Source organism: Rhynchophorus ferrugineus, unplaced genomic scaffold (assembly GCF_030347505.1).
Source record: "Rhynchophorus ferrugineus isolate W39M unplaced genomic scaffold, kcgeb_rfMv2 rfM5, whole genome shotgun sequence".
Taxonomy (NCBI): domain Eukaryota; kingdom Metazoa; phylum Arthropoda; class Insecta; order Coleoptera; family Curculionidae; genus Rhynchophorus; species Rhynchophorus ferrugineus.
In genome coordinates, this window is record NW_027472584.1 from 12,798,617 (window position 1) to 12,819,261 (window position 20,645).

The following is a 20,645-nucleotide window of genomic DNA, read 5'->3' on the forward strand; positions in this document are numbered from 1 at the left end:
TTTTATCTGAAATACGAAATCATATTTTTTAAATATACTGTTTGTATATATATGTTAAAAAGTTTTATTCAATTAAATACAGTGAATTAAATAATTAATTGTTAATGTTATCTTTTATATAAATGTTTAATAAATTATATTAATTTTTCTACATGGATAAAGCTATGAATAACGAAGAAATATTTAGAATTGTTAACTTTTCAATATATATTTACATAAAAACATTTAAAATATCAATACTGTTTTATTTTATTATCATAATTTTCAAATATATATGTATATATTTGGGGATTGGTTTTGGAAATACTTAAAAAATATAAATAATAAAGAAAAATGGACTTTAATAAGTATCAGCTACATTTTGTTTATCACAATTTAGTGTATAATGCATTATTGACTTTGGAAACTGGTGAACGACCCAAGTACTTTGATATATATTGACCAGTTTTTATTAATTTATATAGGTCTACACCTGTTTCGGCACCTAAACCATGTAACATATAAACTAAATCTTCAGTAGAAACATTTCCTGTAGCTCCTCTAGCATATGGGCAGCCTCCAAGTCCAGCAATAGAAGAATCTACAACTACAATACCCCTTTCTAATGCTGTGTAAATATTTACTAATGCTTGTCCATATGTATCATGACAATGAATAGCTAATTTATCAGGACTAGTCACTTTTAGAAGATCATAAAGCATATTCTCAATAGTAATTTTTGTTCCAACACCTATTGTATCTCCTAGGGAAACTTCATAGCAACCTTCAGATAATAATGTTTCTACAACTTTACTCACTGAAGAAGGTTTAACACACCCATCATATGGGCACCCTACAACACATGATACATAGCCTCTTACTTTTAAATTGTTCTCTAAACCTTTTTTTATAACAGTTTTAACTCTGTTAATTCCCTCATCAATTGAACAATTTATATTTTTCTTTGAGAATCCTTCTGATGCTGATAAAAAAACAGCTATCTCTTGAACACCAGCATTAATCTAAAAAATAAATACTATATATACTATTAAAAAAACATTAATCAAACAAACTAAAACCTACAGCAGATGTTAAACCTGTTGAATTAGGAACCAATACAGGATATGAAATGCCTTGCTTTTTCTTGATTCCTTTAAATACTTCCATGTTATCAGCCATTTGAGGTACCCATTTTGGGCTTACAAAACTACAAAAAAATAGATATTTTGCCAAAAATAGATTTAAACAAATGTTTGTTTACCTGGTGACTTCAATATTTCTAAGACCTGTATCTGAGAGCATATTAATTAATTCAATTTTTATATTTGTAGGAACATTAATAGGCTCGTTCTGTAAACCATCTCGTGGACCAACTTCCACTATTCGAATGTAAGACTTATTCTGTAATTTCAGATATATTAAATAAAAATTAGTAAAATACATTTTTACTTACCCGTACAGACTTAATGTTATTAGAGACCAATTTTAAAAATAAATTTTTAAATAGAGCCATTTTTACTAAAGTGTTACTAACACACAATTTATCATTTTAAGAATTCAGCAAAAATAGCTTGCATTGTTGCTTGTAATGTATAGTAATCGTATGTCAAATACAAAGCAAACATGTTTTGATTAAACCTAAATAATGATATATTTTTATAATTTTATACCGTATAACGTGCAAAATCTCTCCAGAACAATGATATTAAAGTCGTGCGACATCTAGTGGACACGATTCGTAGGTTTTGCACAGAATGGTATAATTTCCTGTACTTAGTTGATATACTTTTTAGAAAAATAACGATTAAACATAACTTTATCATTTAAATAGTGTTTGCCACTAAGAGCTTGAAGTGTTGGGGTTTCGAGACAAAGAATAAGCCGTACCGTTTGGTGTAAAAAATTTGTAATTGAAAAGTAGATAATTTGCGCAAGATTTCAAGTTATTATTCCTTGGACGAACCCCCCACCTTTCGTATCCGAGGGGTCCTCGTGGCTCTACGCTTATGAAAACACTGCTACGAGATGAACTGTTCGCTGTTCCATTAAGATGGCGAAATATGTGTAGTTTGTTGAAATGGATTGCAGAAATGTGACAATAGACTTTTTAAAGAGTGATAAGAGTAGTTAAGTTGTGTTTTTACTGTGCAATAATTGTATTAACGGAATATTTTTGTACATCTTAGAAGGCTACAAAAATGCGTGAATTTAAAGTAGTTGTCCTCGGTTCGGGTGGGGTTGGCAAAAGTGCATTAACTGTACAGTTCGTATCCGGTTGCTTTATGGAAAAATATGACCCCACGATTGAAGATTTTTATCGAAAAGAGATCGAAGTGGATAATTCACCGTGCGTTCTAGAAATTTTGGATACTGCGGGTACTGAACAGTTCGCAAGTATGCGAGACCTTTATATAAAAAACGGACAAGGGTTCGTTGTAGTTTATAGTTTGACAAACCACCAAACCTTCCAGGATATCCGTCCTATGAAGGAATTGATTACTAGGGTCAAAGGTACTGAAAGAGTTCCCATTCTTTTAGTCGCTAATAAAGTTGATCTGGAACATCAAAGAGAAGTCGATTTTGATGAAGGGAAGACCTTATCGCAGCAGTGGGGTTGTCCATTTATTGAAGCTAGTGCAAAGAATCGAACCAATGTCAATGAAGTGTTCGCTGAGATAGTCAGAGAAATGAATTTCAGCCCAGAGAAGGAGAAGAAGAGCTACTGCTGTTGCACTGTGTTGTAAGGCCTATATTTTACTTTTTGGTGGGAACAAATAATGTTTGTGCACACAAGTAGTTGTGCTGACTCAATTGTTTACTAATGTAAGCCCTGTGGACTATACTTTGGATTTTTATGTAAATGCTCATTTTTAGTATTCTTACATGGCTTAGATCTGCACAATATATTTTTATACATTGAATAAAACCTGTTAATTAAAATTATGCATACAAATAATTATGTATCTACTAGTTTTTTAAACCAAATCATATCTATGGTAAAATATTGATAGTGCCTGAAACTAATGATCAATCAATTTGTAAGCTGACTGGTACTGTATTCGGCCTAAAGCAACCCAGAACTATGTCACGAAAAGAGGCTTCGGACTATGCCATGCAATTAAGACACTCTCATAATGATTCCAAAACTAATATTTATGAGCTCTTACTGTATATATTAGCAGAAATCTATGTTGTACCATAAAAACTTAGGTAAAGACTTTTCAATCAAAACCGTGATGTGTGCTTGAGACCTGTGTGCTTGTTATCTAATAAATGTTTTATAAGTAAATATAAACTGTCGCAGATAGAATGTGTGTTCTGAGAGCCAAAAAGATTTGTGATATATATGTATTATAATTAAAAAAATAAGTGGATCTACTTGTTTCATTTCGTTTCAACTCCCACATCAAAAAATCTGATAGCAAATTAGGACATACATTATTAAGTGCTATGTACTGATTTAAACAATGTTCAAACTGATGAAAATTAAGTAGTTTTTAACTAAAAATGTTCTTTAAAAAATATATATTTTATGCATGTATTCTTTGAGATTTGTAATAATTCTAAATACATGATACTTTTAATTTTATTTTTGTTGAAAATTTCCTAATTTTATTTGTAATCTTATCCTACTTTTGGATTATTTTCGACATTTTATTACTTGTTTAATAAATGATGGCTATATACTAATTCTTTTTCTTGTTGACATTCCGTATTATTTGGTTGTATTAATAAACAAAAATGTTTGTACAATAGCTGGACATTTTTCTAAAACAAAAATAAACTGAAACATTTTTGTTTATACAAACTGTTTGCTATTGATTAAAAATAGCTATACCCCATTTTACTTTTAACAGATAAGCGATAAGGTGTCCCTTATTTTTAAAATTATTTTCTATCATTTATTTATCAATAGAAAATAGCTTAATATCAACATTTTTTGTACTATTTTACCAGTAATTAAAAGTTTATATATATATATATATATATATATATATATATATATATATATATATATATATATATATATATATATATATATATATATATATATATATATATTTAAATTTTTACCATTTAGTAATGTATGCTTGTCGTCATAATTTTACAATTTATTAATTAGAATTAATTAATAATAATTTTATATTCATTTCATTAAATGTTTTTGTAATCCAGTAATTTATTCAATTAGCGATGATAAGAAGTTATTTAAAACAACCGAAAATATTTACATATTTTGATAAAAATCTGGAAGTATTTGGGAAGTACTTGCTTTTTGCAGAAAATGCTACATCTGTTGTAATTTACAACATACTTGTAATTCGGTATAGATACTGATAATCCACAAGAATAAGTTAATGTTATTAACTGAGTCTTTTGTAATGCCTAAAAATGACTCATGTTCGACTAATACAAATATACTATAAAAATAACATTAAAATGGAACATGGACACAAGTGCAAGTATATAATTAAGTCAATAAATGCCATACATGCTAATACACAAAAATAGACGAAAATTTCATTACACCTAATAAAAACAGCCATGTAAAATTAAATTTGTTCTGTTCTTAGATGGTTTCTTCAGTTGGTGTTGTAACCTTCTTTCTATCAGTACTCACCGTTTTCGACTAGTATATTATGTTCAATTTTAGCATGGCTTAAATTAACCTTGGGATTTTATCAAGGTCGTTGGAGCTAAATTAGTTTTTACTTATTAAACTTATTTTATTTAGATTACAGCCTATATTTAAAAAATAAATGTATGGAGGAAAATTTTAATTTATGTAGTTCAAATTAATTTCGGGAAGTATTCCAAATACAATAGAGATGATTAGTTTTTCTTGTAACAGGATTAATTAACAATGTTAACGATATGACTCATAGGTGAGACTTCTTGATAAACCGAATAGTAAATTCCTTTTAGAAATATTGAAAATTACAGTTAAAACGTTGATAAAGCTCTATAGCAACTTTCAAGTGTTCCTATGAATTTTACTACCTGCTTAAGCGGTTCTGGGTTTGGTGACTCATTCTTATTCATTGTGGTTTCATCTTTTCTTTCTGCCAGTGATGGTTAATTTCTTTATTGAATATAATTACCCAAATATGTGGTTAGTATTTCCTTGTCTATTTTATATGTCGATTTACAAACAATATAAAATATTTATTTTAATATTTAGATGTTTATTTGGTTGTATATCTAGAAAATTAAAATATTTCAAGTTCTTAAAATAACAGCTCATTTTTATGTTTATTTGTAAACAGAAAAATAACGACGCTTGTTTAGTTTTAAAAATAGATTCATGGATAGTAATAAATTTAGGTGGGTAATTTTCCTTAAAAATTTGTAATGTGTCTGCAAGTGAAGATAAATTCTTTATTTACGATGTAGTTTTATTTTTTAATTTTTTATGTATGTAATCATGTAAAAACAATATGACCGCAGAAGCACTGTCAATAAACGATAAGGATATATCTTTAAATAAATGACTCAATCTTCAATGGTTAAGATTTTAATATTGTTTACAAAAGGGTTCTAATACGAGACATTTTAGGCTTACGTTTATATTGGTGTAGTATTAGATGGAAGACAATAAAATATTTCTGTTTATTATTCACATTGGGTAGTATCCTGTGTATATTTTATATAAACATGTTGGGTTGTTCTTTGAGGACTTGTTAAGTAACGGTGTTCAAAAAGATGAAATTATCTATCGATTTATTTTACTAAATATCTCATTCCAATATATATATATATATATATATATATATATATATATATATATATATATATATATATATATATATATATATCGCATTTTATGCATTTTTTATGTTTAGTAGATTATTGAAAAATATAGTAACATCTTAAAAATACTTTGATTAGGAGAAAATATTGACATATCATAAATGGGTCTTATTCGATTTGACATGTGAATTATGCGGTCACTAACCCCACTGTTCTCCAGACATTGCGTGACAAATGCATTTGGTTAATTAACTTACTTTTTTTTTATAAATGTTGGAATGTTTCTTATGATATAACCAAATACTTTATCAATATTTCATTGCTCTTTAGTCCTTTTAAAGTTGTTGATATTTTTATTTGAGTGTATTGTGAGACAATAGGAGAGTGAATTTGTATTAAAGGACAAACATGATGGTAGAAAAATGAAGAGATTATTTGTAGTACAATTTAAAAAATTGTATGGGATGTAAACAAGTGCAAAATACAAATTATATATTCGTCTGTAATATTTTTCAATAGATTTTTGACGTATTTCAATTAGCAAAGCAGTTTAATTTAAAAAAAACGCAATTAACAACAGTCGATCTATGTATATTTTAATAAAATTCTGATAACTTAAAGTAACTGATATCAATATATAACAGCTGGTTTCTAATAAATTTGATATGTATTTTTTTCTTAATATTTATTATTTTTGTTTTGGAAACGAACAATACCACAAACGCACATATACTATATACTTACATACTAAATATATTTTTTTGATATAAGTACATAAAATAATATCTAGAAGCTACAGTTATTTCATCAAAGAAAACGAGGTGGTTATTTATTTAGTATATAATAAAATAATTAGAACCTGTAAAAAATTATCTTCATAACTCTTTTTGTTTGTATAAACTGACTTGTAAATATGTCAGTATTAATTGTTGGTAGGTAAAGATATAATATTTTTTGTCTGTTTATCTTATCATGTAATAACAATAAATTCATAAATAATCCACAATTTAATGTCACATTTCTTGGAATTCAATAATATTTAATTAAGTGTTCAACCTATTTACGTTTAATTGAAGAAACCTTATTTTCCGAAACCTCGATCTGAATAAATAATCAATTATACATTTATTTTGTTTCAAGAATATACATCTTATGTATATTCTGAGTATAATTTAGTAGAGGGCTGGTTATTGATAAGTTTACTTTTACTTTAAAATATTAACAGTGGCCAAAAGTTATAAGGTAAAAATTTACCAATTATTAACGGCACATTTAATCATACATCGAGCCAAATAAGTACAAAAACTAATAAAATTTAACTGGCAGCCGGCCTGGTGGCGCAGTGGTAAAGGCGATGGGACGGTCCTCCTACTCCGCCGCGGGTTCGAATCCTGCTGGGGCATGGTCGTAAATTTATTATGTTTGTGATTGTTTAATAAAATTTGTGAATGTTCTAGGCAAGAGTGTAAAATCCGACAAGGAAAATATTTTTCCCAGTCACACCAGTAACCGGGCTGGGTAATACCGGATGTCTTCTGAGATGATTTCTAAAGTTGGTCACTCGCCAGTTGGTAGGCTTAATGCTGAGGACCGTGGTTCGGAGCTCACGTTAAACTTTAGGCCCAGTCCAGATAAACCTATAGTTGGTAAAAGGAGACTAAAATATATTTAAAAAAAAATAAAAAAATTTAACTGGAGGAAATTTGAGAATTAAATATAAATAATGAATGTTTTCTAAGAAACTTTGAAAACATTCATTTTTTATATTTAATTCTCAAATTTCCTCCAGTTAAATTTTCTTTATGTGGATGTTTCGATTAAATACTTAGGGCTCAATTAATTTATGTTAGTATCATTGATTTTGAATGTCTGTTTAATGAAAGGTGAACAAATTTCTTATAGGCTTCTGTGGCGAAATTGACCTTTGGAACTAAAGGCGTCGCGAGCAGCTCCGAAAAAAATGAAGCTGTCTATTGGTTCACCACTAGACACACTCAGCGAGCGCGCGCCATATGTTGATGATTATGATGATGATCCACCATCTTATCTATGAACATTTGAATTAATAAATAAATACCAGCTCTTACTCTGGTATATATGAGCATACACCTTTTATCAGAAGGACTTTCCTTAATATCGGACCTCTTATACCTGCCTTTACAGCCCTTCCAAATAGGATATTCCTGGAAAACCCAATGGTCATGAGGGATGACTTTCGGCAGTAAAACAGGGTGCAGCGGTTCGACCAGCTCTGTACCGATAGAGTCGCGATATTCGGGCAATTCTTATTAAGTTAAAATTCCGATTCCGATTAACATCACTAACTCGAATAAATCATCAATTATTTATTTAGTTTTATTACAAATACCACCCTCAATTCTCACATCAGATTCTCACTCTCACGGAAACAGATTACAAGTGAAATCCGATTTGAGATTACAACTAAATAAAAACATCAACTCGAATATTATTGCAAAAAAGTAGAACCAACCTTCACATTAATATGGTCTTTTTTAAATTTTTTTACTTTTTTTTCAGTACTAAAAAGAAAATGTCTTAAATTTATTCATGCTTTTTTATTAAGGGTATCTTTGAAACTGTGCTTGATTGTGCTGATTCTAGGAGTATGAGGACTGGATAAGGTTAAGAAACGCCGCTTAACACTATACATTTTATGACCCTTTATGATAGGTTTTGAATTAGAGTGGTTAGAAGTAGATCGGATTAGGTCGGTGACCACCAATAAAAATATCAAACTTATTAATTACTATATATATGGGTAAACGTAAAGAATATATACTAATAAAGGACTCATATATATTGAGTAGTATAAAAACTTGAAAATAATTAACTCTTCATTTGTTAATACACTGAAACACTGACTGGGTGTATTCGTGTGTAAATGTGTTGAAAATTAATATTTAAAAAATAACTTATATATATTATCCTTATAAATTATCTTATGTAGATAATTAACACATAGGCTGAAAGGACCCGGGCCTAACAAATAGATGGCGGTACCTTTTCAGATAGTGTGGCGACCGCCACGACCCTTTAGGCCACCACGAATTCATCAACAAGTACAAAGGTTGGCAACGCCCGTGGATTGGCACCATGCAGTTCCAGGCTATAAAAGACCATCACGACGACATTTCGCCCTCTTTTCTTTTCTCCATCCCCTTGTAATAGTACCACTTCCACAGCGCTACCGTACTTCCTCTACCTAACCTAATATCCATTCAATTCTCCCGTCGACCACATGTATCATTTAACATTGAAATAAACAGTATTTCTTCAACCAGTGTTTTCAGTTCTCGTGCAAATTGCTTCCAAAAATAGTAATGAGTGTTCTGACAAATAATCTCAGCGGCAGCCACACATTTCGACCGAATGACCGACCCGACGTACATTCCTACAATAGTACTAGCCTTCAAAAAGAAAGCTGTTGAAATTTCATGATATTCTACTCGTAAGTTTGTGAGTTATTGAGCTAAGATTGACACTACTTTTGTTATTTTCAACAATGGATCAAAAACAATTTCGTGTTTTAATTTTGCACTGCCTCTTGATGAGAAAAATGCCGTTCAAGCGCAGCAAGTGCTTGAGAAGTGTTATAAATATTCCGCTTCATCAGAAACAACAATAAAACGACGGTTTGCTTGTGGACAGCAACTGGTGACAGGCCTATTTTGAGGGAAAAGATAAATCGTTTTATAAAAGTGGTAACTGGTATTGAAATGTAGAGCGGCGCTGGAACGATTATGTGACTCTTGATGGAGATGACGTTGATGAATACAGTCCATTTTGAACAAAAAAATGCGTTTTCATGCCCGGGACACCCATGTGTTATATTAAAATAGTTTCTCTTGTACATCATGGTGTTTTATCGCTATGATTTGGTCAGTCTGTTTATCTAACATATGCACTTGTGAATTAAAAAACAATAAAACGTGTACGCAAAATGTATAAGCGTGAATATAAGGTGGGCATGTGATATTTGACAAACTAGCGGAATTGTTTATGATTTATTCGAATGATGGACGACTTATAATTGCTAAAGCAAACGATGATAACGGATAATGTGTGTCTATCCGTTTTTGGGCCTCGGTGTGCAAGAATATGCATCATGTATATCAAGAGAAAGATTTTGTCGATGTCATCTGGATTACGGGAAAAAACACCCACAGCGGGAGCCTTCGTAAAGGTTCGTAGATTCGGTTTGGCCTTCACTAATAGACTCCCATGTATCTGGGCGTTGCTTACGAGTTTGATCCGTATAGGTATGTGGATAGTATCAGGTGTTTTTAAAATATATATTTGAGAGATTATTGTTTCTGCAGATGAATGGACCTTTGCTGATCGCGAACTGAATTTGCTCTGACAACTGGAATCTGCAATCTAATATGAGTCCTAGATATGTAGCTTTTTTCAATCAGGGAATTGGCATCTTTCGATCTTCAGTTTCGAAACTTGATTGAAAAGCTTACAGTACAAAATAATGAGTTGAGTCTTCGGAATATTGATTTGCAACTTCCGAAATTCACCAGTTATCTATCTGACGTTCTATTCTGACATGGAGATTGTTTACAAAAAGTCACTAGTGAATAAGGCCGTGTCGTCTGCGTGGAGCGTATTTTCCACCGCTTTTCTTCTTAAGATGTCCTCCACATTAATATTAAATAATTCGAGGACCAAGGTATGTCTATCCGATTTTCTAAAATATGGCCTGACCTGATATAAAGAAGGAACTCTTGAGTTATGTGAGACTGATCAAAGAGCTGACAGCCGACTTCGTGGGCGCAGTGGTCAAGGCGATAGGACGGTCCTCCTACTGTTGCCATAGTCCCTGGTTCGAATCCTGTTGGGGCATGAACGTACTTTATGTTTGTGATTATAATTGCAAATGTCCTCAAGCAACAGTGGAAAATCCGATAAGGAATAACCATCCCACTCACGCCAGTAACCAGACTAGGTAAGATCGGATATCTTCTGGGGTGGTCTCTAAGTTGTTGACTGGCCAGTCGGCAGGCTTAATGCCGCGGACCGTGATCCGTAGCCCAAGTTAAACTGTAGGTCCAGTTTAGGTAAACTTTCGTTGATAAAAAGGAGACTTCAAAATATTTAAAAAAAGAGCTAACAACAACTAAGCCAACCGAGGTTAAGAAGAATGATACTTTTACCTAACAAAAGGGAAATCAGTGAGGAGTTTTGGAGTGCGAGGGCTTTGCACGGTTATTTCTGCACCTATCTCGCTTTTGAGTGGTGGCTAATTGTGTCTTGATCCTTACGGATGGACAAAACAGTTCGAGGATTAAAACTAGAATATTTAGTTGGTGGTGATTCCATAATTCTGAGGAAGGGCCATGAGGCCAGATCGTAGTTGTTGCCAGATCGTTCAAGAATTTCACATTGTTTGAACTGTCCGATATAGATTATTATTCGCAGTATTGGTTCTGATAAAATATGTTTGCTCACATATATATAAAATTTATACATAGCGAGATATTAGCCCTCAAATAAAGGAATCTTATGAAAGTATAGTTGTTACCATGTTGCCAGATCGTTCAAGAATTTCACGTTGTTTGAACGGTCCGATATAGATTATTATTCGCAGTATTGGTTCTGATAAAATATGTTTGCTCACATATATATAAAATTTATACATAGCGAGATATTAGCCCTCAAATAAAGGAATCTTATGAAAGTATAGTTGTTACCATGTTGCCAGATCGTTCAAGAATTTCACGTTGTTTGAACGGTCCGATATAGATTATTATTCGCAGTATTGGTTCTGATAAAATATGTTTGCTCACATATATATAAAATTTATACATAGCGAGATATTAGCCCTCAAATAAAGGAATCTTATGAAAGTATAGTTGTTACCATGTTGCCAGATCGTTCAAGAATTTCACGTTGTTTAAACGGTCCGATATAGATTATTATTCGCAGTATTGGTTCTGATAAAATATGTTTGCTCACATATATATAAAATTTATACATAGCGAGATATTAGCCCTCAAATAAAGGAATCTTATGAAAGTATAGTTGTTGCCATGTTGCCAGATCGTTCAAGAATTTCACATTGTTTGAACGGTCCGATATAGATTATTATTCGCTGTATTGGTTCTGATAAAATATGTTTACTCAATATATATATATATATATATATATATATATATATATATATATATATATATATGCAATCTTATGAAAGTATAGTATTAAGTTGAAGTATTTTCTGAATTTCTAAAATATAAGTTATTTAATATAAAATAAGCACATAATAATGGAGTAAATATAATCTCTAAAAATAGATTAATTTTTGATATATCAATATTATCCATATTTTTAAAAAATTAGACAAATGCAACCTTCTTCCAGAGAAAAAGCTACTAAACGCAATCTGACAATATTGTTTATAGGCCTCTTAATTACCTAAGATATCTTAAGAAATCTCAGTCACTCTTTATGTTTAGGTACTGGCATTAACTTTCGATTCATAAAAAACACTATTAACAACTATAAAAATAGGCATATGTTCTTAAGCGAAGAGGTTATATTTGTTGAAGACTAAAATATGTATTATATCGTAATGAATGAGGCACTTATGCCAACTAATTATACTGATAGGTAATCAACAAGAACTCTATTTTTTAATATCTAAGTCTAGAATTCAAAATTATTTGTAGATCCAAATATCATTTATTTATTTTTGGAGAATAGGGGCTGAGTAGTATTGAAATCTTTATTCGTAAGTAATTTCAGGTCAGTAATCTATTTTATGTGTTGTAGTCATCGAAATGATGTATAGGGGCATTAGATAATGTTATTGCAAATATGTGTAAATTAAATAAAAAAGCATGTTTCAAAACTAAAATGTTGTAACTAAATTGGAGGTCACTATTTAAAACATTAAAGACTATACTAAATATACTTTTATTTAAATTGTTATAAACCAATAAAAATATTTTAATAAATAAAAAAACCATTATATAAAATCGCTTTTATGGGCGGACAGTTTTGAAACCTCTTATGCGTCATGAAGTATTTTGACCTTTCTTGTTTCAATACTTAACCGCACTAAAATGCAGAAATTCATTCTACTTCAAGCAAGATAGGTTGACGTATGAATGAGTCAATTCTTTGTCTCCCCGTCTTTATGTTAATAGTAACATTGGTAATGTTGTATAGTGAATTTCATTGATGAATGAATACATTTAAAAACAATTTTTTTGAAGAACTAATTTCATAAGTTTTTCAAAATTTGTAATTAATTGGAAGCCAGATTGCCAAATGTAAATTTCTCTTAACTTCCCACTCACATGTTCAATGAAAGACACGTTTACCTTAACAATGGCACATATACTATTTAATATAGTCACTTTCTTGTTTTTGCTTTGACTTAACTACATTAAGAAGTAACAAGGAAAAATATAGGTTTGACCTATATTAGACCATTATCATTATTAAAAATACTTTAAATATTTAAACATAACATCCTTCAACAATTAATATTACAAAGAACCTCAATAGTGAAGCAGAAACATTTGCCAATATAAAAGCTTATTTGAATAAAATGTTTTCTGTCAATGTTAAAATACACATTGTTATTAAAAATTTATATTGCTACTTGTGATGCCATCTATTTCTTACTTCTGAAAGTAGTTATGTATGGTTACAAATTGAAAAAAGAAAAACCGTGGTTGTCAAGTTGTACTGTATGACCGCGCATCCTTATTATCGGCAAAATTGACAATATGGAGCGTAAGCTGGCATAGAAGTGCTTGCAAATCTACATGTATTACAAAAATTTGTAAATATATTCAATGATTAGTGGTATGTAATTGTTAATATAAATGCCTTATAGTTTTGAGTATGAAAGTTAATACTTGGTTAAGTGTTTATTCCGTTAGATGACCTACAACCCAATACACGCCTATTTTTGTAATGTCAAATAAAACTATTTAAAAATCAAAGATCTTTAGTCGAACGGTGATGTGATTATCAGTTGTGCAAGTGTTTGTCTATTATGTTCTTAAATGGAGAAATGTCAAAGTGTTTTTCGTTTTAGGTAAGAGTGTGGAATTACTTTCAAAATGGGAAAGCTACTGTCAAAAATTTTTGGCAATAAGGAGATGAGGATATTAATGCTCGGCTTAGATGCGGCTGGAAAAACCACAATCTTGTACAAATTAAAATTAGGGCAATCAGTTACAACAATTCCAACGGTAGGATTTAATGTAGAAACAGTGACATATAAAAATGTAAAGTTTAATGTGTGGGATGTGGGTGGACAAGATAAAATTCGGCCTCTATGGCGTCATTACTACACGGGCACACAAGGATTAATTTTTGTGGTGGACTGTGCAGATCGTGATAGAATTGATGAGGCCAGACAAGAACTTCATAGGATTATAAATGACCGTGAAATGCGGGATGCAATAATACTCATATTTGCCAATAAGCAAGACCTGCCAGAAGCCATGAAACCTCATGAGATCCAAGAGAAATTAGGACTAACTCGTATAAGAGATAGGAATTGGTATGTTCAACCTGCGTGTGCCACATCAGGAGATGGCCTATTTGAAGGTCTTACATGGTTAACGAGCAATCATAAGTTATAGCACTCTTGTCTGGCACATACTCAGATTAAGTTTTGCAATCGACACAGTTCTAATGTTACTATGAACTGAGGTGATGATTTTGAATGCAGGACTGAATACTTAACCCAAACATTCCAGCTGCCTAATTATACAGGGTCTGGTATAAAATGCTTACATTAGAACTATTTCAAATATCAAATATGTGTAGTTTTAAGTAATGTAATTTTCAGATATTTTTTGGTATAACTCCTGTAACTTATTTAGATGTATAAAAAATGCAAGTAGTTTTTACATATATTTAATTATAGAATTAAGCTAGCAGTTATAAACAAATGTTGATGAAGTGTATTAAGTAATTTATTAGTTTTTTTTTTGGCAATAAGGCCTTATTAAAATTTTGTAATGAATAGTTTTATAATTTTTTATTTATCAAATTATCAACATTTGTTATTTATCATTATAGCTTGATCCTATATTGTATGTCTGCATATTTATTTATTTAAATGTAAAGGTCATTTTTATGTTTTAAGAAATGGACAGAAAACTAGTGAGAGTTTATCATTATCGCAATTAACTACATATAATAGCCAAATATATTATTAATTTATGGAGAATGTAGTATATGTTAAAAATAAGAATTGTTATACCAAGAATTATATCTATAATATTTGATTATTGAATTCCATATAGTGAGTTTTAAGGCCAGACCAAAATTTACAATTGTATAGAGGTGGTACAGTTTTTTGCCATTGCCATTGGTGAAAATGGTTGTGACAAGGACCAGTGTTCTTAGTGATTGCCTCGTAGTAACTAATTATTCTGTAAATAAATTAATTTCGGATATAAATATTATATAATAATTTTTATTGTTCTATATTGTAAAATATTGTTGCCACATTTAAATCCTAAAAGTAAAATTAAACATAAGTTATGTAAAACATATATGGATCACTTTATTTGAGTCTTAAAAAAGGAGGTTTGAATAATCTCTTATAAAAATTCAAATAGGACGTTTGTTTAATTAATTTTGGAATAAAAATTGCTGATTTTTAGGTTTCATGTTTTTATTTCAACTTCAGTTGTGAAATATTTACCTAAACACCTTTAACATTGTAAAGGTATATAAAGACTGAGTAGAGTTAAGAATTTTCCTGGTTATTTAACAACGTGGAAAATTTTAATGGTGCCAGTATTATACATTTTTTGTGCAAAAAATTTACTGAATCTTAGTAGTTTTGTTTAATTTTAAGTTTTATAGAATAAATGAAAAATTTAATTTCAAAATTATGAAAATAAATTAATTTTAGGAAATTTTTTGCACCAATATTGTGAAGATAATGTTATCGCAGGCATGAATACAAGGTGTTAATGAATCAATTCAACATTCTTAGTAAAATTGGTTTTTTATTTCTTGTTACATTACATATATTGTCGAATAATAACGTCCATTGCCATTTTTAGATGAGACCTTTTAAACTATTTTAAGATTGAAGTTTCAAAAGGCATGAAAAATATCTGTAGTGTTTGTTTTATATATATACACATATTATGAAACAAATGTTAGTTTTTTGAATCTTACACATAGTTTGTTAATGGAAATTGTGCACAATGCTTTATTAGTGAGTAAATACAATTCAACTGATGTGGAGGACTAGGAAAACTTTCTTCATGCTAAATTAAATGCTTTAAAGAATCAAATATATTTTATAGCTGTGCCCATAGACTTTTCTTTCTTTTTGTTTACTTTGATTCCTAATAATTCATTGCCAAATTTAACAAAAAGTTGTTTAAAGTAAAATTTACTTACATATTAAATAACAAATAATTTGATAGTTCGGCGGAATCACTTATGTTAGGAAATGCTCCCTACATTACATTAATATATAATACTTATATATTTTATTTATTTAAAATCGCTAGGCTATTTATATTAGATTTAATGTTTAACAGGGATATTACTTGGCGAATCCAATTAAATAGATAGTATTTTATATGCTATTATGTCAATATGAAATTAATATTTTGGAATGTTCTGCTATTAATTGATTTTGTCTTATAATTATGACGCGACAGCTATGTTACCGAAATTTGTAGATGATATTGCTATGAGTGCTGATTTTACTTAATCAGTTAACGTTAAATGGATCTAATGATATTTTGCAGGGTGTGTAAACATAAAATTATTTTTAAAATTCCCTTGCAGGCATAAAGTGTATTGATGTATAGAACGTTTATCAGAGTGTAGACAATATGTCTGTTATATATCTGGTTTTATTAAAGTACAGTGGTTTGATGAGCTTAACATCAACAGTTTTATAATCTCTGAAAGTGATTTTTAAGTACTAGCGGGCTTATTTTCTATGTTTATGACGGTCAATTTTAAACATATGCAGAAGCACCACTTCAAAATACGATAGCTATCTTACATATTTATTCAATAGAGATTTTTTAATATTGTTTAGAATAAATACTAATGCAATGGCCATATCAAATATGTTAGTTATCCTGTGTTCCCAGAAATAATTTGGGACAGAAATAATTAATCCCTCAATTTAATGACAGTTGCTAATAAACATACACAAAACTAATTTTCTTATGAAGTTCTGCTTGAGAAATATTGCACATTGATACATTGTTAGGTGCCAATTATAAAGTTATTTTCAGTAAATTAAAAAAATACATAAATTATTAAAATCATGACAATTCCAGCTAAAACAAAATATATGCAAAAAAATATATATGTAAGTCTTATATTATAATGAATAATAAATAGTTATAAGATATTCTTTGTTTTTGGTAAAAATAAAAACCAAACACATATCCTACAAATTTGTCCTTTTATTTAATCAGTATTTAATTGATTTAAAGATTTCATTTTAATATAATTACTTACAACAGAATTATTTTTGTACAAGGATATATAATATTGTCTTTATAATGAATATAAAAAACTTTAAGATGTCCTTCATGCAAAATAGATCTAAGATATAAATACAACACTAGAATTACATATACAATGCAGCACTATGTATGCAGTTCTAGAAACACAGTCAAAATATACTATTTAGATAAGACTAGAATTACTGTTAGCTGGTATCTAATTTTTTGCTATCATGAACTATTAATTAACAGTCTTAAAATATTTTATACTATATTTTTTATAGAGTTTTTTCATTAATTTGTCACATAGCTTTCAAAATTAATCATTTATTAAATTATTAATTATAAAATGTCATATTTATTAAATATTTAGAAAAATTGTCATGTCTATAAATCTCAGATGTACAAAATACACACTTATCATATGAGGTTTAAAATTATTAATCTGGATGCTCAATACAATTCTGCTTATGTATGATGCTTACAATTTCATTAGATATAAATTACATCCATTTGGTTTACTTTGATAAACCTTACATACTGCTTTCAACAAATCTTTTAATATAGCAGCTTGTGGTTCGAATGTCTGACTCTCATTTAGTTCAATTGTTGGTATGAATGTTATTCTTGGACTGAGAGAGTGAGTTCGTTCTCCAAACTTTTTTAGAAGAATTGAACCTTTTTGCTCAACAGCACATTTATTAATTGGTGTAAAATCTATATTCTGTTCTCTTCCACACTAAAACATATGAATTAATGTTTATCTAAATATTATCTACATTTTTATTTACCCTTTCACTTGCATCTTCAGGTATCATATTGTCTGTTATCATGCACGCAATGTATTTTAATTGTTTTTCAGGATCCTTTATTTGATCAATGACACAGGCATGAATTTTATTTGCAAAACATTCAATATGATCATGTTGGCAAATAAAATTAATTTTGCCATTATCATCCACCATAGTCTGGAAAAAGTTTAAATTAATGATAAATAAGATATAAGTATGAGATATAATAAGATATGTTGAAAATTACTTACTTGAGCTTTACCATATGGTACTAAATCTATAATTAAAAAATCCTTTAATTTATCAAAAACAGGAACAAGTTGATATGTGATGAAAAATTTAGAATCTGGGCATAGTGCCTCATAATAAACTGAAATTTTTACTTTTTCTGTTTCTTTGCCTAATTCATCTCGAACAATTATTTGCTCAATTGCTGGCTTTCCTGGGAATATATATGACGTAAAAGCCTTGTACAGTATTATTATTATCACTAAAACAACTAAAGCTTTTGAGTATTTTGGATTCATGTTGGATTAACTTTTATATTCTCTAAACATATTGTTTTAACATTGTAATAAAATACATATATATATATATATATATACAATAAATATATAATTAAATTATATTTGTTTTATGCTTATTTTATTCTTCTTATATCGAATAATTTAATGTTGCCAATAACTATTATGTTAAATATTGTGTATATTTTTACTATACGTATACGTCAAATATAAAATAGGTTATGTCCATAGAAAAGTGGTTTTGTGCAATGTCAAAAATAAGTAGTCTTCTTCTTAATTGAGTAATCCTTTTTAATTTTAAAAATCAAGGATAATTGGTACCAGATAAAAACAAAATGTTTTAAAGTTGTTGTTAATATTAGGTTGCAGTTAAAATATTGGGTGTGTAAGTGTCAGTTTATTTGGGATATGTAACTCTTTATTGAATTCATACACATATTATTGATTTATTGTAATAGAATTCGTTTTATTTTCATTCTCAGTTATCGTAGTTTCAAAATTAAATTTTAAGATGGCACTGTAATATTTAATTAATTATTTTTTTATTTATTTCTTATAATGCTTTTTTAATTAACTCAAATAACTATAACTCAAATTTAATGTATCGCAAGAGTATTGAACAACGCTTTAGAGATCATCAAATAAATAGTGATGCTTTCTATTAAAATAATATTATTCGTGATATATGAAATATTGACAAATTAGTAACACTGATTGATCTGAGGAAAGAAAATCATCTCATTTTTGCTTGATATCCAAACTCATCTATCAGTACAAACTTGAGAGTTTTACTAGTTTAAATTCTAATCACTGATATACAGGGGATTGGCAAAATATTCTGAACACCTGACATATGCACAGCACATTAACAAGATGTATCTACTTCCTATTTTCTGTTATAAAACTTTACTCTTAAATATTTTGACCTTCTCAAAATAAAATTAAACCTTTTTGGCTTTTTTTCTTATTCCAGATTGGCCAGCTAGAACTCAATGGTCTTTTGCTGATGTCGCTTCGGGTTCGGGATAGAGAAGTGTTTTGCGGGCGACAGAAACCCTGGGTTACGACTGGGATTGTCGTAGTTGGTTTAGCTACCAGGTTTTGTGGATGGGTAGGGATTTGATCAGATTGTTATCGTGTTCTAAGGCGCCTAGGGAGAATCTTATACTGAGCATGTTTGTGAAACTTTTCACGAACGAGATGCCTGACTCAACGTGAGTGTTCACGTTTTCATAAACTATGGGGCATTGAGGAACGCGCGGACTTTTTTGGACTGGAACTCTTGGAGTAGTGCAAGTTGTCTTTCAGAGACGTACCTGTAAAACACCTGTGCTCCGTGAGGCAGACTGAACGGACTAGCATCTTATACAGAGTTGCTTTCTGGGGGATTGGGAGTTTGCTTTTTCTGCGGAGGGGTGGCAATAATACACAGGGCAAGGGCTAGTGGAGCACCTTGCGGAACTCCTGCGTAAATCTGTTTTCGAGAGGAGACTGCGTCGCTGATCCTTACTTGAAAGGATCTACCGTTCCAAGTATGTATGAATCAGGGAGATTAGGTCATTCGGTAGACCTAGCTAGTTCGCTTTGAAGACTACACCGTTGTGCCATACTTGATCGACAGCTTAAGAAACATCTAGAAAGATGGCTCCAGCTTTGCCAACTTTTCTTAGTGTCTGGTGGATGGTTGCTGCAACACGGACAACTTGATGAAGGCTTGAGTGTTTGGCACGGAAACCGAATTGTTCGTTCGGGATTAAGTGGTGTGCGTCTGTGAAGCTGTTTAAAGCGTGTAATATCGCTTTTTCGGCAAGCTTGGAAAGTGAATTCATTAGGCTGATGGGCCTATAGTCAGATGGATTGGACATAGTTTTATTTTTTGGAATGATAGCGACAAACGAACGTTTCCAGTTCTTTGGGAAATACCTCAGGATGGAGTTGATGATGTTACTTTTTTGGCTCTGTGCATTATCATCTTAGATTATGGCAGTGTTTGGCAGAAACATGCTCATGTCATAATTTAAACTTCGTCATTGATGACGTCGAGATATTAATTCGCAATAATGCGGCTAGTGATATGAATGAGAAGACCAGCTGAATACCACTATATCCACGTC

At 30.1% G+C, this 20,645-nt stretch overlaps 4 protein-coding genes across 6 annotated transcripts; 2 read left to right on the top strand and 2 right to left on the bottom strand.

Annotated features, from left to right (window-relative positions):
- Window positions 1–321: 321 nt before the first annotated feature.
- On the bottom strand, window positions 322–1,600 carry Hmgcl (3-Hydroxymethyl-3-methylglutaryl-CoA lyase). Of its 2 annotated transcripts, none has more exons than XM_076404955.1 (4): window positions 1,439–1,600; window positions 1,241–1,380; window positions 1,063–1,186; window positions 322–1,001 (listed from the first exon to the last, which is right to left on the bottom strand). In XM_076404955.1, the coding sequence occupies exons 1-4, from the start codon at window positions 1,490–1,492 to the stop codon at window positions 369–371; spliced, it is 951 nt and encodes a 316-aa protein (XP_076261070.1). In that variant the 5' UTR covers window positions 1,493–1,600; the 3' UTR covers window positions 322–368. The 2 variants fall into 2 exon arrangements, with proteins under 2 accessions (XP_076261070.1, XP_076261068.1); XM_076404953.1 differs by having other exon boundaries at window positions 1,433–1,599.
- A 123-nt stretch (window positions 1,601–1,723) lies between these two features.
- Window positions 1,724–3,353, top strand: Rap2l (Ras-associated protein 2-like). The gene has a single exon (XM_076404969.1). The coding sequence runs from the start codon at window positions 2,178–2,180 to the stop codon at window positions 2,721–2,723; it is 546 nt and encodes a 181-aa protein (XP_076261084.1). The 5' UTR covers window positions 1,724–2,177; the 3' UTR covers window positions 2,724–3,353.
- Window positions 3,354–13,434: 10,081 nt separating this feature from the next.
- On the top strand, window positions 13,435–15,388 carry Arf51F (ADP-ribosylation factor 6). Of its 2 annotated transcripts, none has more exons than XM_076404970.1 (2): window positions 13,435–13,569; window positions 13,805–15,388. In XM_076404970.1, exon 2 carries the CDS (start codon window positions 13,830–13,832, stop codon window positions 14,355–14,357), a length of 528 nt encoding a protein of 175 aa, XP_076261085.1. In that variant the 5' UTR covers window positions 13,435–13,569; window positions 13,805–13,829; the 3' UTR covers window positions 14,358–15,388. The 2 variants fall into 2 exon arrangements, with proteins under 2 accessions (XP_076261085.1, XP_076261086.1); XM_076404971.1 differs by lacking the exon at window positions 13,435–13,569 and adding an exon at window positions 13,601–13,745.
- A 632-nt stretch (window positions 15,389–16,020) lies between these two features.
- Window positions 16,021–18,758, bottom strand: LOC143196969 (GILT-like protein 1). Its single transcript, XM_076404963.1, has 3 exons — window positions 18,259–18,758; window positions 18,008–18,184; window positions 16,021–17,955 (listed from the first exon to the last, which is right to left on the bottom strand). The coding sequence occupies exons 1-3, from the start codon at window positions 18,532–18,534 to the stop codon at window positions 17,698–17,700; spliced, it is 711 nt and encodes a 236-aa protein (XP_076261078.1). The 5' UTR covers window positions 18,535–18,758; the 3' UTR covers window positions 16,021–17,697.
- Between the last annotated feature and the right edge of the window lie 1,887 nt (window positions 18,759–20,645).